Consider the following 26,226-nt stretch of genomic DNA (forward strand, 5'->3'; position numbering starts at 1 on the left):
GTGCTTTACTCACATTCTCTCTTCTGACCTCTATTATTAGAAATGAGGAAGCGTCACCAATTCACTGATTCTGTTTTATGTCCTGTACTGGTGGTAATCAAGATTTGTCTTGGAGTTTCCCCTACTGAGTGGAAAGATACAAGAAGACTTGTCTCTCGTTTTCCAGGAACCATCTAGCAAAAAGTACAAATACCCTAGCCACAATGGCTAACTCATTCCATCAGACAAATGCATGTTTAGGGGAAGGTCTAGTCCACTTTGCCTGAGTAGCTCATTGTTGGACCTGGTGCTCAGAGAAGAAAAACAGGAGTGTTCTAGATGAATATAAGATGGGCAATTGTACTGACCAAGACAGAGGACTATTGGCACCTGTGTGAGCTAAAGAAAGTACGCACCATACACCATGTCATGCCACCAAACCGCTGCTGGAACAACATCCTGAGAGAGTAAGAGGTGGAAAGGGTACAGAAGAAATGTATGCAATTTACACTTAACATTTATTTTAGGACCTCAAGCTTACGTAGGATTGAGAAGCAATAAAAAAATTAAAAATTACAGGTGTAGCTCACATTCCTGAAATTTCACTATCCATGGATAACAAATTGTTATGGTATATATCTAAAATATCCCCCTAAATCTTGTGTTCAGAGGTGGAGCCTGGTGAGAAGAGGTGAGTCACTGGGGGAGTGACCTGGAAAGGTGAATTCTTGTCCTTGTCCCTTCCTTTCTCTCTGCTTCTTGGCTGCATCAGTTGAGCAGTGTTCTTCTGCCATACCTTTCCACCATTCCGTTTCTGCCTTAGAGTCAACCAACTATGGACTGAATATTCTGGAAGGTGAGCCAAAATAAACTTGCTTTAAATTTTTGTGTGTCAGATGTTTTATCCCAGCTACAGGCAAGTGACCACTATATAAATTAAGTCATGTTAAAATCATTTTGACTCATAATCCTATGCCCCTCAACTGTATCTTCCACTGCATGACATTTAGCTCTCCCTCATATACTCACCAGGGTAAGTAAAAAGTTTACAATGTGGGGGGGCCAGGGATTTAGCCCAGTGGCATCGTGCCTGCCTCACAAGCACAAGGTCCTGAGTTCAATCTCCGGTACCAAAAAACAAACAAACAAAAGTTTACAATAGGGGTCTTCTAGGTGCTGGTGATGAAGTCTGTCAGAATTATCTCATCTGATTTTGTTTGTTGGTTGTATTCCTCCAGCACCCACACCATCAATGCCCACTGCCCCCCAAACTGCTTCAATACATTTCACCATTCCTCTTTGATTGTCACTTTCCAAGTACTGATCACTCTCCAAAAGATGCTCTAGGTATATTTGCACAAATGAAGCAGTGAGAATTTCTCTCATCTCCATCTTTGTTTCAAGGATTACTTACTATTTCTCAGTTAAAAGATTCCTTAACCTTTCTTGTTTCTTTTTCTCCTGAACTCAGTGCCTGAGGATAACATACTGAATGATAATATACTCTCATGCTTTTCCTCACCTCATGTCAGTTGATTAACACATCAGGCATCTTGGGAGGCTGGAACCTGGAAGAGTTAAAATCCTGATCATATATACACAGGTGAAACTTGCATCAGGATCCCTACCATGCAAAATCAACCTAGGATACCAATCTGGGGACTGTGGGTTACAACTACAGACCATACTTTGCTGTTTCCTCCCTTCCTCTATCATTTCCCACATCACCTGTTTTGGAAAAGGAACTAAGTTAGACTAACTAGGTAAGAAAATTTACTATACTTTACAGTGCGGGTGCCCCAGTACTGGTAAATCTACATCTTTTTGGGAGACTGCATAGAGGAAGAATGACTAAAATCCTTAGGTGTGCCTATGTTTGAAAATATAAGAAAGGAAATCTCAGTCTATGGCATCTTCTTTAACTATCTAGATATAGGATTTAAGACCAGAAAAGAAATCAGGGGCAAGATTTGCCGAAAGCTTGTGAAACCAAATTCCAAACAGTTCTGCTTTTCTTTAATATTTAATAGCAGTATTCAGGCTGTTATTGCAAATGAGGTTACCACACAAACAAATGATATATATCAACCCTAGGGACTTGGTTTATGTCTTAACTGCTAGAAATATAATGGGCTTGAGTTTCTTCCATTCCTGAATTGGATAAATTTTTAAAATAAAAAGTAAATTCTACTCTGAGCATGAAAATTTCTTAGATTCTTCAGAATCCTACACATTGTCCTCAAAAAGTTTACACAGATTTAATACAATTAAGAACATTTAGAAAAACTTTCTGCTACCTCTCTAGTATCCTGGATATCCCAAAGAATTGAGCCAACTTATGTTTTGCATTTGATTTAAAAATATTACAGAGCAGAGACTCGGTGATATGAGTTGTAAACAGCTGAGCTTACCATTTTCCTCTTTCCCATTTTTTAACTTAACATAGTAATCTGCCATAAAATGTTGCTCTAGCAACTCAAATTTACACATACATTTTTGGGCTTAGTGAAATAAAATATGCTGCTTAAAGCACATTTTAAGTTGCAGCTTAAAAAATTGTTATAAAATTATGAAATATGATCATTTAATTTTTGATTAAGGAAACTTAAAATTTACTAGAAAAACTTTAAATGTGAAAATATTTTTGTAAATGTTTTAGATAGCTAGTTAATTTGTCTAGATATTAAAGAGCAATTCATTATTTCCACCAGAAACATATGAGACATACATTTCTAGCATCCTCACAAATACTGAATTTTATCTGCCTTTTATATTTTGTCAATCTGATGAGTCCAAGCATATATTCCCTAAGGAGACATTGGCTATGTGAATCACAGGTAAATAAAATGTCCAAGAATAAAATTCTCATATCTGAACATTTTCCACACACTGGACCTTGGGATGCTTTGTTCTTCTTCTCTCTCTTCACCCTTCCCCCTTCCCCCTCTTCTTCTACCTCCTCCCTATAAGTTCTTTCTTCAAGTTTCCCTTTCTAGAGATGACTTTCCATCTCTGTGTACAAAACAGAAAAGAAAAAGCCTTCCCAGATTATTCTATCTTTTATGTTAATGCAATAATTTAACACTTTATAGAATCACTCCTTTCTGATTAAAAATTCCAAGGAAAAATCTGTTTATCCCATTTCAGATAAAATAGCTACCCCTGATGGAATCAGATGAAATCTAGTGTACCCCCAAGAATGAGGTCATAGGCCAGACAAGGCAGGGAATTTGAGTGCAGTCTCAACTGGTGACCATTGGCTTCCAGACATTTACTAGTACAGCAAACTGCTGCATGGGAAACCTTGGTCATTCAGATTGCTGCACATGTATTTTCAATTTTTTCTCTAAGTGGATTTTCTGGGATATGCAACATTCTCTAGGGCCCCCTCCCATACAAGGGTAACACCATATGTTGAAAAAAAACATACTTTTTTCTTTTCCTGAAGTATGCATACTTTTTTTGGCAGAATATTTATATATGTATATATATATTTATTTTTATATGTATATATAGATAGCTATATAGAGAGAGAGAGAAATATATATATACACTCCAAAGCAGAGTATGTCTCTAGCATCAGCACCCTCACAATGAACAAATGTTCAAGATACAATTTTTTTTTATCTGAACATAGAAGGCAAATGGTAGGGATAAGTTCTCTTTGGACTGAATATTTAAAGTTTCAAGTCCCATTGTGCCAAGTTAAGCCCTTAATTCTAAGTAATAGAGTTTCATATATTCTTTTTTTTTTTTTTGGTACCAGGGATCGAACTCAGGTCCTTACGCTTGCGCAGCAGGAGGAGAAACCACTGAGCTAAATCCCCGGACCTAGAAATTCATATATTCTTTAAACATGTATATGTTTTTTGTCTGTGATAAATGGAGCCTTCAAAAGCACAGGCCAAAAGGAAAGGCACTTCTTGCCTCATTCCAGCTAACCTAGTCAGAGTCTGGTATAGAGACAAAAGACAAACAAATTGCCTGGGCTCTTAACTTGTTACTCATTAAAAGCATGATCTGTATTTTCTGCTGAGATATACAAGGACTCTTCACTTATGCCTATAGATGCCCAATAGATAAACATAGAATAAAGCTTGACCTTCATTTTATAAAACTCTGGGTCAGTTCTGCGTATAGGCATATTAGTCATTTAGGGAAGATCTCCCTGAAAGTTGGCAAAACAAGGCTTATTAAATTGACCTAGCTTATCATACTATCCCACAAGACTGAGAACACCAGGATAAGAGCTACACCCAGAAATCAGTATCCTAAATCTATGGTCGCCTCCCATGACTGAATTGCCCCTCAAGTCATGAGAACTCTTCTGGAGCTGAGAAACCAAGACTGAGATATTGTGTGACTGGATCCCAGCCCATTAGTGCTCCATAAAACTGGCCCTGGGGGTCCTTTACTTGCAGTCACTCTGATTCACTTGCTCTGAGTCATTCTGCTGACCTTTGCCCTGTTCAGTTTCTCAAACTGAAGACCTTTTCCTATGTTCTGTTATTGTCTTTTGTCTGGGTAACCCCTCCCCCCTTCATTTCCTCTTACCTTCTAATTAAAGCTTTGCCCGTAAGTTCATACCCTTATTTCAATATTAGTTTCCGTTATTACAAGGAACTTTGCTAGCCAGTGACATAAGGATGGTATTCATATCTTTTATAAAGATATAGTATTTTATTATTAACAAAATAACAAATTGTTAAGTAAAATAATTATAATTATAAGCCTGGGCAAGTTCAGGCTATTTTCATGGAGTAGAAATACAATCTCTGAAATTGAATATCATGTGAAACTCTGTTGTTGGAAAAACTCTATATTAGGCCAGTTCTGCTACTGAAGCATCTCTGCTGTGTGTAGCCTCAGGACAAAAGTACAAGTGGACCCTTGACTTATGAACTCAGTTCATTTGTGAGGGCTGGCTGTAACTCAAGTTGGTTCCAAGTCAAGACTATTTTTCCCTTAAGAAATAATGGAAATACCTATGATACATTCCAAAGCTCCCAAAAAAGCACCTTTTAACTAGGAACACCTTCCAGCTCACTTGGTTCCAACCTTTTCAGAACTAAAAACTGCTCTAAGGTTGTCTGTTTCTGTATTTTTAAACACTGTTCTGTAGTACAACATGACATTGTCATTAAGCAAGTGAATGCAACCATTGGCTGTTTCTGTCTGGGTGGATCTTCTCTGCAAATATTTGTAGCTCTGTACATTTTTTCAGGATTTACCTTATTTCAAAAGAAGAACTTTGCTACACTGATTGTTGATACCCCCCTCCTCTTCAGAAAGCTCCTCAGCTGCCTCTCTATTGCTCAGCAAGAAGTTGCTGAAGTTCCTCTGTAGACAATTCCTCTGAGTGTTCCTCCACTAGTTCCTCAGCATCACCACTGTCTATCTGCAAGGCCAAGTCTGCTTAGTGACACTGTCATCAACCACAAGGTCAATTGAAGGCTCAGGCTCCTCTACACAGCCTTCAGAGTCTCTCTTATGTGTAATTTTAGGCCACACTTTCTTCCAGGCAGATCTCAGTGTCCTTAGAGAGACATTGGCCCAGGATTTGTTATTAATCACACACAAGAAAGACCAGCATTTGGGTTGTAACTGAAGACCCTAAGTTTTCAAGTAAGTTAAAGCTTATCTGGTTGTAAGTTAAAGCTAAAATTTTGGTTGTAACCCAAGTTGTTTGTATTTGAGGCTGGTCATAGCTCGAGGGTCCATGGTAGTCTTACTCCTATCTAAGGATTCTTTCATCACTAAATCAGCCGTGGGAATTCTATGCCCTAGGGTTTTATGGATTTTTGCCTAATAGTTGGGAAATATTATAATTGTTTTTAAATCTCTTAGGATAACATTATTTCTTCAAAGCTCAAAATGTTACAGTTGAATGGGCCAATAATAGCACAGCTTCTTGTGTACAGTAAGGAGAAAATTGCCATGGATACATACAATAGTAAGTAGTAAGCAACCATATTTTTTGAAGATTACGAAAAGTTGGGTTCATGGCAAGTCTATGCCAACAGAAGTGTAACACAGACCAAGGAAGGTGCCAGATCAATAGAAAAGTAATGCATCCAGGAAAAGGTAGCAGGAGCAACAGGAAAAGGGGGAAAAGAGGGCCGATAACTCAGGCTTTCAGAATTTAAAAACCACACACCTCTGCTTTTTGTAGCTCCCACTGAATCTCTCATGGAGCTTGTGCTCTGGCATGGGATATTGACAATCTCCTAGGCTTTCATTATTTTATTTTCTACCTCTCTTAGGATATTGGAAGCAGGAATGACTTTAACAGCAGGGTGCTGTTAAAGGGAAGGGAGTGACTCACCCAGCTCCTTTGTTTCTAACTGTACTAAAAGCATAAATATACAAAATCATTATTCATCCATTAAACAATACATTTATCACAATTTCCCATTTAGAGCTGAGTAAATTAAATGACTGCCTCAGAGAGCTAATCTACTCAGAGATTTCTCTAGTGTTTGGCTTCCTATCCTTAGTGTAGGATAAAAGGTACATTTAGGGTTAGGGATATGATTCCTAGAGAAGTTCAGAGCTAGTAACATGAACAGAGAGAATTAAATCTGAATCTCTGCATGCAAATTGTCTCATACTGGTAAATTTACTGGAAAAAACTATGATTTTTCTCTGGCAAAAATATTTTGGAACAGTCTTTCCCTCGTGTGGTTGCAGAAGCACCTGTATCAGAAGCTCCTAGAGACCTTATTAAAAATGTACTTTCCAAGGGCCGGGGATTTAGCTCAGTGGTTTTGCCACCTGCTGCGCAAGCGCAAGGACCTGAGTTTGATCCCCAGCACCAAAAAAAAAAAAAAATGCAGTTTCCTGGGCCCTCTAGGATTAAAGGTCTGATGCCAATATGTGCTTTCTCATCATATGCTGCAATCTCGGAGTCACAGTTTGCAATCTCAGACTCTCAGTGTGCTGTGGCTGAGCCTTATTAGTTCTAAATGTTGGGTTTGGTTTTCCTTCTCTCACTGATTTTAAATTAGTTTCACTTTCCAGTTTCCTTTTCCTTTCAAACAGGCAATTATTTAGAAACCCAGAGAATGCATCAGCTGGTACATTTGGCCTGGCCCCTATCCCCTCACTATATAGTCTCTTCAATATTTACTGCAAGCAGATCAGGAAGATTTCTGAAGAGCAAATCAGTCTGGTCTGCAGCTTTTTGGAACAGCTGAGAAGCAGACTGCAGCTATGAGGTTAGTGAAACAGGAATGCTTAACTGCTCTTGTTCTGGAATACACATTGTAAACTGAGCTTCTTACTATACGAAGAGGTTCCTGAATTACAGATTCAACATACTTGTATCCCTGGGGACTTTTATCAGTTGTTTGTTGATTTGGTTTTTTTCTTTCTGTGGTTTTTTCCTGGTGTGCATGCTCAGGATCCTTAAGTTCCCAGAACTGCTCACTGGATGGAGTTGTTAGGTAGAATGAGGAGGAGGCTAGAAAGGAAGGGTTAGCTCCACATGGGCACAAAGTTTGTGATTCAAAGCTAGATCACTGTGTTATTTGAAATGACAAGCCAGAGATTTTTTTTTCTTGTGATTTTTAGAAACATTTATTTTGGCAGACTGTTGAAGATGGAATCAGTATGGCACACTCAACTCATGTAGAACTGAAATGTTTGCTTTTTTCAAGGTTAGAAGTGTAAGAAACAATTTCAAGAGATGAGCATTTTAACTTTTATCTTTTATAAAAAAACAAAGTTTAAAATTTTTTTCACTGTGTTGACTCCTGTGAGCAGCAGAAAAAAATTGCTTCTCAAAAATATAACTATTTAAACTCTGATATAATACAGGTCTAATTTCTTAGTGATAGAACGCTGACCAGTGTTTGCCTAAAGATGGTGTGGATAAAGTAGCAAGACACAAAGTAATCTCTCTGAATGACAGGAATAGTCTATATGTTCACAAGGGTGTAAACATTTGTCAGGGCTTATCAAACTGTACCTTAAAATGGGTGTATTTTGTGGTATGTAAGTATAATCTCAGTAAACTTGATTTTTAAAAAAGCACATAGACCTGTTGAGAGTTCTGCATTGTACAGCCTCCAGGGAAACTAAGAGAAAAAAATAACTCTTTTCCCACAAAAGACCTATAGAGAAGAACTGAGGGGGTCAGTCGATTTCCTGGGGATCCTATTAGCTATGCACTGAGGGAGGTAATAAACACTAGCTGTCCCACTTTAGCCCCAAGAACTTGCATATGCTCTGCAAGGCCATGTTTGGGGATGGGATGAGTGAAAGAAATTCACTGTCAGGTGCGTCAGGTTACCTTTTCTACATAATGGGCTCCTGGACAAGAGTGATGGCAACTGTGTCTGTATGAGTAGGTTGAACAGAAAGCCAGACCCTACCCAGCACTTTGATAGGAAGCATTCACAAGAGGTTTTGCAATGTCTTCTGCTCAGGTGTGTCTAGAGCCTTTATCCCAGGAGGCCTGAGGGGGACCCTGTGGAATATGCTGGCCTGAAGCCCACATCAGGGTGTTCTGTAGGGCCAGAGCCAGGTTGCTCTTCTCTTCTCCAGCAGTGCCAAACATTACCAAAGGGGGAAATCACCAGACAACTGCCATCTGTGAGAGTCCTCCAGGCTCCCACTGAGAAAGCTGCTTTTACAATTTCTGTTATCAGAGTCCTAGGCCTGAATCATGGGGATTCCAACAGACCAGCTTCTGCCTCCTCCAGCCTCCCTGAGAGTCCAGTTAGAGACATGAGCACTGATGAAACAAGAAAGGTGTTTCTTAGTGTGACCACATGGGGGAGCAGGAAGACTAGCACCCTAAGACACAGTGTGTCTTGGTGGTGCTGACAGGACCTTTGGGTTTATATAGAGGAAGGAACAAAAACACAGGGCAAGAAGTATGCACAGTGAAGCAGCCTTGGTCAAGCTGTGATCTGGTTCATCATTAGGTCAGGTCTGGTTCTGCCAGGTTCTGCAGGGAAAATCATCATTGCTTGGGGGGCAATCTGGTTCCCAACCTGAGATGGTTTCTCCTATTTAGGAGGGCACTCTCAACATGGGTGATCTGCCTGGAAGACTCGCTGTTCCTGGAATCCTGAAAATATCTTAGCTGCTCTTATTTTGGTGTCTTCAGGCTTGATGAAGGATGAAAGAGGTTAAGTGAATTCAAGACTAATCAATCTTGTATTACCACTTTTTAGACAGACAGTCCTTAATGATTAACATGTCTATGTGCAGACCTTAGCAGGAATATGACCCAAAGTTTAAGGTACCAAAAAAGACAGATACAAAATGAAAGCAAAGGTTCCAAGCTTCTGTCCTACTTTTTACCAAGCAATACCTGTAGGTCCAAGTAAAGAGTCAGTGCTTTTAGCAAGGCAGCCTCCAAGTCCCTGTTATATTTGCTCAAATACTGTCTTCCATTGCTTGCTTAGAGATTAAATAGGGATTTGTCCATTTCAATCATAAAGCTGACTTACCCACCCATGCATTTTTATTTCTGTGGCACTTTCTGCTTGCCCAGGAGGAAGCCTAAGGACTGAGGCAAGTGGGAACCAGGAGTAGAGAAGAGACTGGAGTTTAATGAGAGTACCTACAGGGAAGCATGCTCTAAATTTTTCAGGCATAATCTTCTTAAGGCTAGCTCCTGGAGGAAACTAAACTAGGTCCAAGTCCTTTAGTTTCTTGTATTTGAGAAAGACTAAATCAGAGGCTTATGGATTTTGTTGAATTATTTTATTACATGATCACCTCTCAGCAAATATGTTAATGGTTAGTTCAGCAATGCAAAAAATCCATGTCATGATGAAGTCACACTGATCTTGAAGTTTTGCTTCTAAGTTTTGCTCTGGGTAATATATTTACCTGAGCCATCTTCTTACTGACATTCTAGAATTTCCTGTGAACTACAAATAGGGAGAATATGTAACATTCTCTCAAAATGTGGTTTTTAAATTAATTTTACTGGTACATTTTAGGTGTACAATACAATGACATTCATCATTGGAGATTTGTACCTTTACATAATATATCTTGATTCTTATTATTTCCCCATTCTCTTGCCCTACCTTCAACCCCTCCACCCCTCTCTATTTACAAAGATTTTGTTTCCATTTTTTCATTTTCTCATGTTAATTCCATTCCCTTCTTTCCTTTCTCCTACACCTCCCATTTCCCCTTCCCCTTTGCACATTTTTTCCTGTTTTACATTTATCTATTATACCTTTTAGTCCTTATTTTCACTTTCAGTTTCTCACACTAGATAAACTATTTGGTATTTACACATGTGTGTCCTATTTATTTCACTTAAGTGTATCCCCTCAATGTACATCCATTTAGCTATAAATATCTCTAATTTCTCATTCTTTGTGGCTGAGTAGTACTCCATTTTATTTTTTTTTAAAACATATTTTCTTTATCCAGTTATCCAGTCTCCAGTTGATGGGCAACTGGGCTATGTCCAAGTTTTAGCTATTACAAATTGTGCCTCTATGAACATGAGTGCACATGTATCACTATGGTATGATTCTTTTCATTCTTTTAGGAAGATACCCTGCAGGGGAATAGCTGGGTAAAATGGGGCCTCTAATCCTAGATTTCTGAGGTATCTCCATACTGATTTCCACAGTGGTTGCACCAGTCTGCACTCCCACCAACAATGGAGAAATGTTCCTCTTTCCCCACAGCCCTACCATCATTTCTTATTGGCTAATTTCATGATAGCAGCCATTCTTTCCGGGGTGAGGTGGAATCTCAGTGTTGTTTTCATTTGCATCTCTTGAATGACCAGTGATGTTGAACATTTTTTCATGTAGTTATTTGATATATCTACTTCTTTGTCTGAGAAATGTCTGTTCATTTCAGGTGCCAATTTTGGGATTGGATCTTTAAATTTGGGAGGTTTGATTTTTTTTTTTTTTTAGTTCTTTATACATTGTAGACAGTAGACTTTTGTCTGAGGAACAGCTGGCAAAAATTTTTTCCCAAAAAGCCCCGGCGCTTTCCGGAGACTCGCGGAATGAATGGGAGGGTGTTTCTTTGGTGCGGTAGGGTTAGCGAATCTGGGCATCCGGAGCAGCGCTCACCTGAAGCCACAGGCTGCTGCAGCTAGAGGAAAGAGTGAGGAGAGAGTAGGCTAAAAATAGGAAAAGAACATGGAGGCAGATGTAATTGCAGATCTTCGAAGCAAGCTTAAAGAGGTTGAAAAAGAGCGATTAACAGCTGCACAGTATGGTTTACAACTGCTAGAGAGCCAGAATGAGCTGCAGAATCAATTGGATAAATATCGTAATGAAATGATGACTATGACTGAGAATTATGAACAAGAAAAATATACTCTTCAGAGAGAGGTTGAACTCAAGAGTCGAATGTTAGAAAGTTTGAACTGTGAATGTGAAGCTATTAAACAACAGAAAGTGCAGCTGGAGCAATTAGAAGAGCAGTTGAGTAGAAGCCATGGACCAGAAATGAATGAACTAAAAAATAAGTTAGAAAAACTGAAAGTGGAGTTAGATGAAGCTAGGCTTAGTGAAAAGCAATTGAAGCGCAAAGCAGATCACCAGAAGGAACTCCTGGTGCATAAGTCAGAGGAAATACGGATAATGTCTGAGCGTGTACATGAAAGCATGTCTTCGGAGATGCTCAGATCGAGCTGACTGAAATGGAAAGTATGAAGACCACCCTCAAAGAAGAAGTTAATGAATTACAGTACAGACAAGAACAACTTGAAAGTCTTAGCAATAACTTAATGTGCCAGGTAGACCGGCTTAAAGAAGAGAAAGAAGAGCGGGAGAAAGAAGCAGTTTCTTACTATAATGCCTTAGAGAAAGCTCGTGTAGAAAATCAAGATCTTCAGGTGCAGCTGAATCAGACACTCCAGCAAGCCTTGGATCCCAAGAGCAAAGGCAACTCTTTGTTTGCAGAGGTGGAAGATCGAAGGGCAGCAATGGAACGCCAGCTTATAAGTATGAAAGTCAAGTATCAGTCACTAAAGAAGCAGAATGCATTTAATACAGAACAGATGCAAAGAATGAAGCTGCAGATTTCCACATTGCTACAGATGAAAGAATCTCAGACTGAATTTGAGCAGCAAGAATGGTTGTTTGCCATGTTGGAGCAGAAGAATGGTGAAATAAAACATCTTTTAGGTGAAATTAGAAATCTGGAGAAATTTAAGAATTTATATGAAAGTATGGAATCTAAGCCTTCCATGCCAGGCGATTCTGGTGTTCTAGAAGACAAAACCTTCTATACAGATTTACTTCAGCTAAAACTTGATAACTTAAACAAAGAAAACGAAAGCACCAAAGGTGAATTGTCTATACAGCGAATGAAAGCATTATTTGAAAGCCAGCGAACCCTGGATATTGAGCGAAAACTTTTTGCAAATGAAAGATGCCTACATCTTTCAGAAAGTGAAAATATGAAACTGAGAGCTAAACTAGATGAATTAAAGCTGAAGTATGAACCTGAAGAGAAAACTGAAGTGCCTGTACTTAAGAAGAGGCGTGAGGTGCTACCTATGGATATAACCATCCCTAAAGATGTGTGTGCCAACAATGCTGATGGGGAAGAAGTTCCTAGATTCCCACCTCAGAAAGAGGAGGCACAGTCCTGCCCTAATAATTTAGAAGATGCCAACTTGCAGTTAGAAAAACTGATTTCTACCAACATACCCATAGCCTCTTTTTCTCCTCACAAAAATCTTCCCATGGATATACAGCTGAAGAAAGAAAAGAAATGTGTGAAGCTCATAGATGTTCCAGCTGACGCTGAGGCCTTAAGCAAAAGAAGTGGAAATACGCTTCACTCTCCCAGGTTAGCTGCTGAAGCAAAGCTTCAGACAGAAGCCAAAGAAGGGAAAGAAGCTACAAGCAAACTGGAAAAGGAATCTTGTAAGAAATCACATCCTATTCTATATGTATCCTCCAAATCAACTCCAGAGACCCAGTGCCCTCAGCAATAAAGACTTCTCTTTGATAAAAGTGAGCTACTACTTGCTTAGTGAAGATTGTCCTTATCTGAAGGACACCTCCTCGTGGATTACTGGCACCTACCCATTCCTCCGTCCTGGCATTTTTAGGATTCTTTGACCAAGTGCTGAAAATTTGGTTGTGATTCTAAACCGAAGAGATTCTTAAATTGATGAGCCTTCATGGAGCTTCTATGAATCACAGTGAATAAACTGTTACAATTCATATAAATCTATTGACTGCATTGTATCTGGATTTTTAAAGTCATGTGAACACTTAAGTAAGCTCCATTCAAAGCCATATATTTGAAAAGAGAACACTGAAATCATTATATTTTCCTATGTACTTTCTTACTTAGTTTTTCAGTGTTGTAAAAATAGGAAATTTGGCTATATATCTGTCTCTATATCTATATGTATATATAGAGAGAGATATTTATCTATATATGTATATATATAGATATATATGTATATATCATGCATATATAGGTATATATGTATATATGTATATATATGGATATATATAGATATATATGTATATATATGCATATATGTAGATATAGAGACAGATATATAGTAGCAGAATTTTGTTCATGTTTAAAGCACCTGCATTCATTTCTGTATTCATATACATGATTTAGTTTATGAGTCAAGCATATGAAATATAATTTAGAAATTTAAAATAAAATTCCAATAGTTAAAAAAAAACAAATTTTTTCCCAAATTATGGGTAGTATCTTTATGCTGTTGAAGGTTTCTCTTGCAGTACAGAAGCTTTTTAATAAGAAGAGATACCACTTGTTGATTCTTTGTGCTAGTTCATGTGCAACTGAGGTTTTGTTCATGAAATTTTTTCCTACACCAATATCTTCAAGTGTTCTACCTTGAGAGAAGCTCAGCCAGTCCCAGCACCCAGAAGGAAGCTCCCCCGCTGCCATCCCAGGCTCCTAGGGCAGAGAAGGTGAGCTGCATGTGCACCAGAAGCACCCCCCCCCATGGAAATGAGAAAACACATAAACAAGCCTCAAAAACAGAGTTCCAGATCACCTACAGCAACCCCAAAGGGAAATGAGATGGAACAATCTGATACTCAACCACCTGGACTCTTTCAACTGGCAACAAAAGAGGGATCTGGGAAAAATGAAATCAGAAATAATTTCTCAGGTAACAGCAAATATTTTGATCATGGTGCAAGACATGATTAATAAATCTAGAGAGGACACAGATAAAAAATAGAGGATCTGAGGAACATGATGGAATCTCAACATAGGAAACAAATGGAATCCATAAAACAGATACAAATAGATTTTCAAGAGATTAAAAACTCCATCAAAAGTCTGTGCAGCAGAATGAACCAATGTGAGGATAGAATTTCACATATAGAAGATAAGATTGCAATTAGTGAGGAGGAAAAGAAAAATTGCTTTAAAATTGTAAGGAAACACAAGAAATCAATCCAACATCTGCTAGACGATGCAAAGAAGAATAACATAAGACTGACTGGGCCCAATGAAGAAACATGAGAGAGTGCAGATGACATAAAAAATCTCTTCACAGAAATAATGCCAGAAAACTTCCCAAGCAGGGGAAAAGAGCTTGACATACAGATAAGTGAGGCATATAGGACTCCAGCTAGCCTTAATCAAAACAAATCTACACATAGGCATATAATAGTTAGGATTCCAGAAATCCAGCAGAAGAATAAAATTCTACAAGCAGTGAGAGAAAAGAAACAAATCACATACAAAGGAAAGCCCATCAGAATCACAGCAGACTTCTCAAGGCAAACCCTCAAGGCAAGAAGAGCTTGGAGTGATGTATTTCAAGCCCTAAAGGAAAACAGCCTCCAACCCAGATTAATGTACCCTGCAAAATTATCTTTCAAAATTGATGGAGAAATAAGATACTTTCATGATAAAGAGCACCTCAGGAACTTCATGAATATCAAACTGGCACTCCAAAAAATTTTAGACAATACCCTAGGAAAAGACAATGAGGATCACAACCCCAGGAAACCCAGCAGAATGAATCCATTGGGCGTGACAAATTAAACACAAAGGGGGAGAATCCAACAAAAAGAAAAAGTCATGACAAGGCTTTTAAAACTTTTAACTTCATCTCCCTAATGAGTGTATAATTCAATCTTGTTATTGTACTGATTAGTATTTTTCTGATTCTAGAGTTGCACACCTTTCCTTGTGCTATACTGGCTATTTATCATCTTATGTCTACATTTTAATTGAGTTGTCTATTAATGAGCTCTAAGAATTCTTTATGTATTCTGGTCATAGGTTATATGCATTGTAAATATGGTCTGTTTAAGGACTACTTTTCATTTTAATGATGTCATTTAAAGTTCTAAATTTTGATGGAATCTCATTTATCAATTTTTTTCTTTTATACATCATGTCTTTTGTATCCTAGGTAGTTCTTGCCTACCCTGAATTCATAAATATTTTCCCTTATAATTTCTTCTTAAAGTTTTATACTTTTAAGCTTTCTTATTTAGGTTCATAAATCCCTTCAAGTTATTTTCATGTATGGAAAAAAAGGGTTGAGGTTAATTTTTTATATACAGATACCAGGTGTTCTAGTACCATTTGCTGAAAACATTATCTCTTCCTCTGCTCTTGAATTGAGTTTATATTCTATAAAATGCTAATGTTAAATAATCTTTCAAAACTCAGTGGACCATATATGTGTTGTTCTATTTCTAGATTCTCTGTTTTATTCCAATGATCTACATGTCTTTCCTTACATCAACACTGCCTTGATTACTGTAGCTTTAGAAGAAGTCTTAAAATTAGGCACTAAACGTCTTCCAACACTGTTTTTGTTTTTGTTTTTGTTTTTAACTTTTCTAGGTCCTTTATACTCCTACATAACTTTTAAATTTCAATATCCAATTCTTCATTTATAGCAAGTATACACAGACCTGAATTTTTATATATACCTTGTGTTTTCTAATCCTGCTAAATTCAAGTTCAAGTTCTAGAGGCTCCTAGAGATTTCTCAGTATTTTCTCTGTAGATGATCATCTCATCTACATATAAAGATTTTGCTTCTGCCATGCCAATTCTATCCTAGTTGTGTCATTTTATTGCCAGACTATTTTGGTGGGGACTAGGTGTCAAAGTTTAATGGACAGATAAAGAGTAAGCATATCTGCCCTTGTTCCCCACCTTAAGGAGAAAGGATTGTATCTTCTCCATTTATATAAGGCATTCTCACTGGAAGTATAGAGTACATGTCTTTAATCTGTTGAGAAGTTTCTGTTCTACTTCTAGGCTCCTGATAGCTTTTACCATGAACAGCTGTAGAATTTAGTCCAATATTTTTTCTCCAACTAGTGACAGGATCATACGGCTTTTTCCTCTCCTCGGTTTAAATGATGACTTTTGGGGGTGGATCTTCCAATGCTGAATCAATACTGTCATCCCTATAACAAAATCACTTTCTACATCCTGCCAGATCTGACTTCTAATAGTTTGTTTTGTTAAACAAATTTCTATCTATGTTCATACTTTTTTCTTCTATTATCTTTATCCAGTTTTAGGATTAGCACAATGTTGAGTTCCTAAAATGAGGGGAGAGTGTTCCTTCTTTTTTCTGCTTTAATTGTTTGATATAATTTATCAGTTAAAATGTTTATGAGCCTGCTGTTGTCATATAGGCAGGTTTTCAAGCTAAGAATATACTTTCTTTAATAGGTGCTATTCAAATTTTATATTTCTTCCAGAGTTAGTTGCATTAATTTGTCTTCCAAGGTACTTCTTAGAAGTTGTCAAATTTATTTCAGAAACGATTTTTGTAATATGCTTTCTATATCCTTTTAAATTCTGTAAAATCTGTGGTAATGTCTCCTAGATCTTAATATTGTAATTTTAAAAATGTATAACTGATATTGTGTAATAGGAAGAAAAGGTCTAAAAGAACAGGCGAATTGGGAGGGGTACAGGAAAGGAAAAAAGGAAAAGGAAAAAATATGAGAAGAGGGAAAAAAATGGAAACAAATTCTTTGCAAATAGGGAAGGGTGGAGGGGGTGAAGGGAGGGCAAGGGAAGGGGAAAAAAAATAAGAACCAAGAGACTCATGTAATGGTACAAGATCCCAATGATGAATGTAACTGTATTTTATACCAAAAATGTACCAATAAACTTAATGGGGAAAAAAAAAAGAAAAAAGAGTTCTACCTAATCTCCCTTCCAGCTGGTTTAGTGTTTCTTTTCTTTTTTTTTTTTTTTTTGGTACCAGGGCTCGAACTCATGACCTTGCACCTGTGAGGCAGGCGGCAGCACCACTGAGCTAAATTCCCATCCCTAGTGTTTCTGTTTTAATATTCAGATCTTCAATCCATTTCGATTTTAGTTTAGTGCATGGAGAGAGATATGAGTCTAATTTCAATTGTTGGCAAATAGAAACCCAATTTTTCAGGCACCATTTATTAAAGAGGCTATCTTTCCTCCAGTGAGGGTGTTTGGCTCCCTTGAAGAAGATGACAGGGCTGAGTGTTTGAAGTTGTTTCTGCATCTTCTAATCTGTTCCACTGGTCCTCAGGTCTGTTTCTTTGCCAATACCATGCTGTTTTTATCACAGTAGCTTTCTAGTAGAGTTGCAGGTTGGGGATTGTGATATCCCCTGCCATATCTCTGTTGCCTAGAATTGCTTTTGCTATTCGGGGTCTCTTCTTGTTCCAAATGAATTTTTGGATTATTTTCTCCAGGTCTGTGAAGTATGCTGCTGGAATTTCAATTGGGACTGCATTGAATCTACATAGCAGTTTAGGAAGTATGGCCATTTTCACTATATTGGTTCTTCCTACCCAGGAGCAAAGGATGTCTTTATTTTCTGATATCCTCTTCCATTTCTTTTTTCTCAGTGCTATAGCTTTCCAAGTAGAGGTCTTTGATTTCTTTCATTAGGTTGATTCCTCGGTATTTCATTTTTTTGGATGCTATTGTGAAGGGACTTATTTCTCTAGTTCCTTTTTCAGTGAATCTGTTGTTTTTGTACAGGAACGCTATTGATTTTTTGTGTGTTGACCTTGTATGCAGCTACCCTAGTGTATTTGGTTATTAAGTCTAGAAGACTTTTGGTGGAGTTCTTGGGGTCTTCTATATAGAATATCATGTCATCTGCAAATAATTACAATTTCATGTCTTCATTTCCTATCTTTATTCCTTTTATTTATTTATAATTGTCTAATTATTGTATTTATTGCCAGTTGTCTATTATTATCTAATTGCTGTGGCTAATATTTCCAAAACTATATTGAACAGGAGTGGTGATAGTGAACATCCTTGTCTTCTTCCTGATTTTAGTGTGAAGGATTTCAGTTTTGACCATTTAATATAATATTGGCTGTTGCTTGTTCATAGATGACTTTTATCAGGTTGAGGTAGAGACTGTCTATTCCAATGTTTTGTAGCATTTTTATCATGAAGGTGTGTTGGATTTTGTCAAACACTTTTTCTGCATCTATTGAGTTGATCACATGGTTGTTTTCCTTGGCTCTATTAATATAGTGTATTACATTTATTGATTTGCATATGTTGAACCATCCCTGCATCCCTGAGATGAATCCCACTTGGTCAGGGTGTATGATCTTCTTGATGATCTTCTGTATTCTATTTGCCAGTATCTTATTAAGGGTTTTTGCATCTATATTCATTAGTGAGATTGCCCTATAGTTCTCTTTTTTGGTTGGGTCTTTCTCTGCTTTAGGGATCAAGGTGATGCTTGCTTCCAGAAATGAATTTGGAACTATTGCTTCCCTTTCAGTTTCATTGAAGAGTTTAAACAGTAGTGGCAGTAGTTCCTCTCTAAATGTCTTGTAGAATTCATCAGTGAAGCCATCAGGACCCGGGCTTTTCTCAGTTGGCAAGTTTTTAATTATGCTTTAAATTTCATTGGTTGATATTGGGTCATTTAGGATATTTAAGTGTTCTTCATTCAACTTTGGTAATTCATATGTATCTAAGAATCTGTCTATTTCTTCTGTGTTTTCCATCTTATCAGAGTACAGTTTCTTGAAGTAGGTATTGATGATCCTCTGGATTTCTGCTGGGTCCATTACAATTTCACCCTTTTCATTCCTAATTGCATGGATATCTGTCTTTTCTTTTCTGTTTTTGATAAGGTTGGCTAAGGGTTTGTCAATTTTATTTATTCTTTTGAAGAACCAACTCTTGGCTTCATTGATTTTTTGTATCATTCTCTTAGTTTCCATTGCATTGATTTCTGCTCTGGTCTTTATAATTTCCTCCCTTGTATGGCTTTGGGTTTGTCCTGTTCTTCTTTCTAGAAGCTTCAGGTTCAGCATCAGGTTGTTTATTTGAGCTCTGTTTTTCTAACATGAGTATTCACTGCTATGAATTTCCTTCATAAGACTGCTTTCATTGTGTTCCATAAATTCCGACATGTTGTATTGGCAATATCATTTAATTGTAGAAACTGTCTGATTTCTTCTTTAATTTCCTCTGTGACCCATTGGTTATTCAGAAGTGTGTTGTTCAATTTCCATGTGTTTATAAAATTCTTGTGGTTTCTTTTGCTATTGATCTCCAATTTCAATGCACTATGGTCTGATAATATACAAGGGATACCTTCAATTCCTTTGCACTTACTTAAACATGTTCTATAAGCAAGTGTGAGGTCTGTTTTGGAGAATGACCCATGTGCACTGAAAAGAATATGTATTCAGATTTTGTGGGGTGGATCTCTCTGTAAACATCTGTTAAGTTCATTTGTTTAAGAGTTTGAGTTCTAGTATTTTGTTGTTTATTTTCTGTATAGTTGATCTATCTATTTGTGACACTGGGATATTGAGATCCCCCACTGCTATTATATTAGTGCTTATTTGACTTTTCATGTTCATTAGTATTTGTTTTATATAGTTGGGTGCAGTAGTATTTGGTGCATATATATTTATGATTGTCATCTTTTCCTCTTGGATTTTTCCCTCTACAACAATGTAGCATCCTTCTTTGTCCCTCTTAATCAGTGTTGATTTGATATCCATTTGATCTGCAAAGAAGATAGCTACTCCTCCTTTTTTGGGGGGGGGTTCCTTTTGCATGGAGTATTGCTTTCCACCCTTTAACTTTCAGTCTATGAGTTTGTTTTTAAATTAAGTGTGTTTCTAGTATGCAGCATATTGTCGGATCTTGCTTCTTGACCCATTCTGCCAGTCTATAGTCTATTTCTTTTGATTGGTGAATTGAGACCATTAACTCTAATGGTTATAACTGGTATGTACTGAATTATCATTTTCATGATTTTTTCTTTTTGCTGGATTTTCCCCCTTTGAGTTTAATTTCATGTCATGCCCAATGGATTCATTCTTCTGGGCTTCCTGTTGTTGTTATCCTTGTTGTGTTTTCCTGCAATATTATTGAAAATTTTTTGGAGTACTGGTTTAGTATTCATGAAGTTCCAAAGATGCTCTTTGTCATGAAAGTATCTTATTTCTCCATCAATTTTGAAAAATGGGTTTGCAGGGTACATCAATCTGGGTTGGAGGTTGTTTTCCTTTAGGGGTTGAAATACATCACTCTAAGCTCTTCTTTCCTTGAGGGTTTGCATTGAGAATTCTGCTGTGATTCTGATGGGCTTTCTTTTGTATGTTATTTGTTTCTTTTCTCTAACTGCTTGTAGAAGTTTGTTCTTCTGTTGGGTTTCTGGACTCTTAACTATTATGCACCTTGGTGCAGATTTTTTTTGGATCATGGCTATTTGGAGCCCTACATGCCCCCCTTATCTGTATGCCAAGTTCTTTCCCCCGGCTTAGGAAGTTTTCTGCCATCACTTCTGTGAACAGTTTTTTTATACTGTTTCCACTCTTTCTTGTTTCTTCATTGTCTCCAATTGTCTTATGTTATTCTTTCCATCATCTAGCAGTTTCTGGATTGATTTTCCATAGTTCCTTATTATTTTTAAGAAATTTATCTTTTCCTGGTCACTAGTTGCAATCTTATCTTCTATATCTGAAATTCTGTCCTCACATTGGCTCATTCTGCTGCATAAACTTTCAGTGGAGTTTTTAATCTCCTGGAAATCTGTTTGCATCTGTTTTATGGATTCCATTTGTTTCCTATGTTGGGATTCCATCATTTTCCTCAGCTTCTCTATTTTTTTAATCTGTGTCTGCTCTGGATTTATTAATCATATCTTGCGCTATTGGACAAAATCTCTGTTGTTACCTGAGAAATTATTTCTGATTTCATTTTTTTCCAGATCTTTCATTGTCACTTCAGGGAGTCCAGGTGGTTGAGTATCAGACTGTTCCATATCATTGCCCTTTGGGGTTGCCTTAGGTGATCTGGAAATCTGATTTTGAGACTTGTTTATATGTCTTCTCATTTCACCAGATGCAGCCTGTTGTGCCTTTGTTGAGGCAACTTTTTGCTCTCCCAGTGCCAGTGGTCTGCAATTCTCAGCCTTTTCTCAGCTGCTTACCACTGCACCAATTCCTGGGTTTGGAGTAGTGGCTTTCTGGGTCCCTGTGCTGTCCTGTTTTCCAGGTAGGGTTCTCCCTGGGGCCTGTGCACACTTGAAATTTTATCTAGGTCTTCCTCTGGCTAGGACTTGCCCTCCTACATAGCTGTTGTCCGAGAGTGCCTTTGGCTGGGGGCTGTGCACCCCCATTGCTTGTGTCTGGGTGGGCTTCTGGCTAGGGTCTGCATGCACTTACCAATGATATCAGAGTGGGCTGCTGGCTGTTGCTGGTGCACCTGTGCACCTCTTTTCTGGGTTGGTCTTTGACTGGGCCCTATGGGCCCAAACAGTCAGGGTGGGGCCCTGGCTGGACCTGCCTGCAACCAGGCCACTCTGGTCCACACCCTCTCAAAATGTGTTTTTGCAAATGCCTTGCATCCAAAACATCCTGAGTGCTCTATTATAAGGCAAATTCTTAGGCATTCTGAAACCAGATTCAGTAGATCTGAAATAGGAGTGAGGTATTTGAAAAGGACTATAGGTACTTCACATGTACACCAAAGTTTAAGAACTTCCAGCATGTAGAATTGGTATGTAACATGAGGAGAAATAGCACAGAGTCAGTGAAGGATAGGAGGCATGGGAGGGATGTTGACATAAAGCAAAGATTGCCTTTTTAACAGGTACAGTATTTCAGAGCTGGGAAACTGGCAATCGGAAATAATTGTCCAAAAGTGAATACTTCCTTGTGCCTCACAGAGTGGTCTAACATCCCCAGGGAAGTTGCTCATTTGTAACCAGATATCTAACCATCCTGTAGCCCAGCCAAGTTGATATATATTTAACCATTAAAAGGTGCAGTTCTTGGCAGGTGCACATCACAGTGACTATGTTTATTTTCTCCACAGTGAAGTCACCAAGAATTCACTGGAGAGAATCCTTCCACAGCTAAAATGCCACTTCACCTGGAACTTATTCAAGGAAGAGGGCGTCTTAAGTCATCTAGAAGACAGAGTGTGTAACCAGATTCAATTGCTAAGCACTGAATTCAAAGCCACAATGTACAACTTGTTGGCCTACCTGAAACATCTACAAGGTCAAAATGAGGCAGCCCTGGAATGCTTACAGCAAGCTGAAAAGTTAATCAAGCAAGAACATGCTGGGCAAGCAGAAATCCGAAGTCTGGTCACCTGGGGAAACTATGCATGGATCTACTATCACATGGGCCAGCTCTCAGATGCTCAGACTTATTCTGACAAGGTAAAACAGGTCTGTGAAAAGTTTTCAAATCCTTACAGTATTGAATATCCTGAGCTTGACTGTGAGGAAGGATGGACACTACTAAAGTGTAGAAGAAATGAAAGGGCTAAGGTGTGCTTTGAGAAGGCTCTAGAAGAGAAACCTGACAACCCAGAATTCTCCTCTGGACTAGCAATTACAATGTACCACCTGGATTATAAGCCATGGAGGCAGTTCCCTGTCAATGTTCTGAAGCAGGCTATTGAGCTGAGTCCTGAGAACCAATATATCAAAGTTCTCTTGGCCCTGAAACTGCAGAAAATAAATGAAGCTGAAGGAGAACAACTGATTGAAGAGGCCCTGGTGAAGGCTCCTCACCAAACAGATGTCCTGCAAAGTGCAGCCAAATTTTACAGAAAAAAAGGTAATCTAGACAAAGCTATTGAATACATTCTAAGGGCCTTGGACTCCACTCCAAACAATAGCTACCTCTATTCCCAAATTATATCCTACTACAAGGAAAAAGTAAAGCAAGTGCAGAATACAGGAGAATCTGAAGCCAAAGGAGATAGAGAGAAGATTGAAGAACTGAGGGTATTAATTACTGACTATAAAAGTAAAGTTATTGAGAAGATGCCAAATTTTCTGAATGTACCCTGTGATCTCACTGAGTTCAGGAAAGCAGAAGAATGTTATCAGCGAGCATTCAGTAAGGAGCTTCCCAGTGCTGAGAAGCAACAACTTCATACCAGCCATAGCAACACTCAGGAATATGAAAGGAAGTCTGAAGACATTACAGTTGAAAATTATTTAGAACATTTTCCTATAAGCAAGAAATCATCTGAGAAGGAAGAGAAGAAACATAATGCAGCTGAAAATCTGCCTCCAAAAAATGCACCAAATTCTTGCTATCTACAAGGTCTAGATTCCAAGTTCAATGGGGATCTGCTACAAGCCACAAAATGTTATGAGAAGGCACCAGGCCATCTGCTAAAGGATGCCCTTTCAGGTATGGGCAGTGTGTTCCAGTCACCATCTGGGCCTGAAGGAAGCAGTGAGATGTGCCAGAATGGAAGCAGCTCCACTCTCAGTGAGCTTCCCCATTCCTGACCTGGGACAAAGTGGAAGAAAAGAAGCAAGGCATCCAAAGGTCCAGCATGGTGGTTGTGATGGGGAGAAGCCTGGGAGACAGGAAGCCTCCAACCTGAGGTGGCTAAACCCAGTGTTCTTGTTTATTGCTTTCAAGCACATTTTTTTTTTTTGGTACCAGAGATCAAACTCTGGTCCTTGCACTTGTGAGTCAGGCAACGGAACCACTGAGCTAAATCCCCAGCCCCTCAAGTACATTTTTAAAGGGTAGTTTTCTCATGTTCTGTCTATCCCAGCCACACAGGTGTCTGTACAGCAGCTCTTACTACCAGTGGCTAGTAGCTTTAGGCTGGCATAAAGCTGATTTGTTCTCATTTTGCACTCAGTTTGCCATATAATCCCCATCTGTTCTTCTGGTGAAGGGTAATACATGGCAATAGGCTACCAAGAAAATCTTCAATCACTTCTTTTGTCCCATTTCCAGTCACACTTCTGGGCCCACAGGATTAACTTTTGTGTAACTTTATAATGGTCTTTACATCTTACTATTGGATTTAGCTATATTTATGTGTATTGTTTTTCGTTTTTGTTTTTTACAATACTGGAAATTGCACCCAGGAACTTTGTACTGAACTACATCCAAAGCTTTATTTTATTATTCTTTTTTTTTTCTGAGACAGAGTCTTGTTAAGTTGCTAACTTGCACTTCTCCTGCCTCAGCTTTCCATTGTGCTAGGATTACAAATGTGGACCACCCCACCTGGCTTTTAGTGATGCTACAATAAATCTAAAAATTTCAACTCACAATAGAGTTGTGTAGTTTGTGTGTATGACTAAGTAATATTAATCCTCAACATTTCTTCTACTAAGGATGATGGGTATTTTCCAAGTCATTCCATGCTATTCTTAACTTGTCCATTTTACCTCCTCCCTATGGCTGACCCTCTCCCCTATAACAAACCTATCCTTAGCCTATTAGAACTATGACTCAGTCTGCCCCAAGAGCCTCATCTGTGCCCAATTAGCAGCCACTGCTATTGAACAAGGTTGCTGAGTAACCAAAAACACCTGGGGAAATGCCTCCAAGGAGCCTGTGAGGGGCACCAGTTCTAGACTAGCCTCCAGATAAACTCCCACCCAAGCATGCAGGGGCCCCATTAAAACTGCCAGCATCTGACATTATGAGCTTCATTTTGTTCAAGTAAACACCAGGTTTGGATAACAAGTGTCTCAAACTCATTGGAAACAGTCTCCTTGGCCTTTAAGGTTTTCCTTTACACTACACTTTTGATTCACTTATGAATATAATTTCTACTCATAGGATGTAAACAGGAAAATAAAGGTACATAAATATGATTAGAATTTGAATAATTTCCTCTCAAATTATTTTCCCCCTAGACTGGGGATTAATATAGTTATAACTAACTTCTGAAATGATTCTCTAGTTGGTTTAACATCTATCTGGAAACTTGTTCATAGGTTTGTGAGTAGTAGAAAGACTATGACCATAAATGAATTTGTCTCTCTGAATTTAGATCTTAAAACCCGTACCAAGAACCCACACCAAGCAGCCCTGTGGTTTTCAAGACAATATATATGTAGCTGCAACAATTTCCAAAAAACTTGTCAGATCTGCTAGGGATTTTGAGTTCTGCCAAATACCATATTAAACTGTAATTCATAACAATTTATTGCATACTTAAAAACTGTGAAAAGAGTAGATTTTTTGAAGTGTTCTCACCACAAAAATGATAGGCATCTGAAGTATCACATATTAAATAGGTTGATATAGTCATTCCACAATGTATACATCAAATCATGCTGCATACCATAATATTATATACATATATAAAATTTTTACTTGTTGATTATTTTTTAATTAAAAAGGGACTAATATAAAGGAATGATAGCTTAATAAATAAATTTATCCTGTAAACCCAAAACTTTCATGTCAAGTATCCTATCCCTATGATTTACATAATAATTCTAATAAAATGTTATACGTAGTGGGACATTTCACTCAACAATACCACAGATAGGGCCAGGGATTTAGCTCAGTGGTTCTGCTGCCTGCCTTGCTAGCACAAGGTCCCGAGTTCAATCCCCAGTACTAAAAAAGAACAAACAATACCACAGATCATCACTATTATGATATTATAAGATGAGCAAAGGGACCAGGCATAGTAGTACACACCTGTGATCCCAGCTACTTGGAGGAATGAGGGAAGAGGATCACAAATTTAAGGTCAGTTTGAGCAACTTAATAAGCCTCTGCCTCAAAATAAAATAAATTTAAATTTAAAATCTTAAAGGGAGGCTGAGGCTGTAGCTCAGAGATCCAGTGCTTGACTAGCATTACAAGCCCCTAACTTTAGTCCCCCAGTACCCTCCCCCACCTCCCCCCACCCACCAAAAATGATGAGGAGAAAAAAAAAAATCCACCAAGACATATTTCATGACATTTGAAAAACACTGTGCCATCTCAAAGGACAATGGTTGCTAGTTACTAAAAATTTCTCAGTGAAATACAC

General features: G+C 38.1%; 1 protein-coding gene and 1 pseudogene across 2 annotated transcripts in view; both read left to right on the top strand.

Moving 5' to 3' along the window:
- Ifit3 (interferon induced protein with tetratricopeptide repeats 3) overlaps positions 1-24,502 on the top strand; it is a 72,701-nt gene extending 48,199 nt beyond the window's left edge. The window contains exons 1-2 of one of the 2 annotated variants that reach the window (XM_004838477.3): positions 6,780-7,196; positions 22,276-24,502. In XM_004838477.3, the coding sequence (XP_004838534.1) occupies positions 7,192-7,196; positions 22,276-23,716 (1,446 nt within the window). In that variant the 5' untranslated portion in view covers positions 6,780-7,191 and the 3' untranslated portion in view covers positions 23,717-24,502. Of the gene's footprint in view, positions 1-6,779; positions 7,197-22,275 lie in introns of those variants that run through there. The other variant, XM_087184880.1, reaches the window with a different exon arrangement.
- LOC147825647 (protein Spindly pseudogene) lies at positions 7,203-13,316 on the top strand (annotated as a pseudogene).
- Positions 24,503-26,226: the final 1,724 nt, after the last annotated feature.

This window comes from Heterocephalus glaber, unplaced genomic scaffold (genome assembly GCF_053883595.1).
Source record: "Heterocephalus glaber isolate CG9 unplaced genomic scaffold, H.glaber_assembly_v1.0 deba00001497, whole genome shotgun sequence".
Taxonomy (NCBI): Eukaryota; Metazoa; Chordata; class Mammalia; order Rodentia; family Bathyergidae; genus Heterocephalus; species Heterocephalus glaber.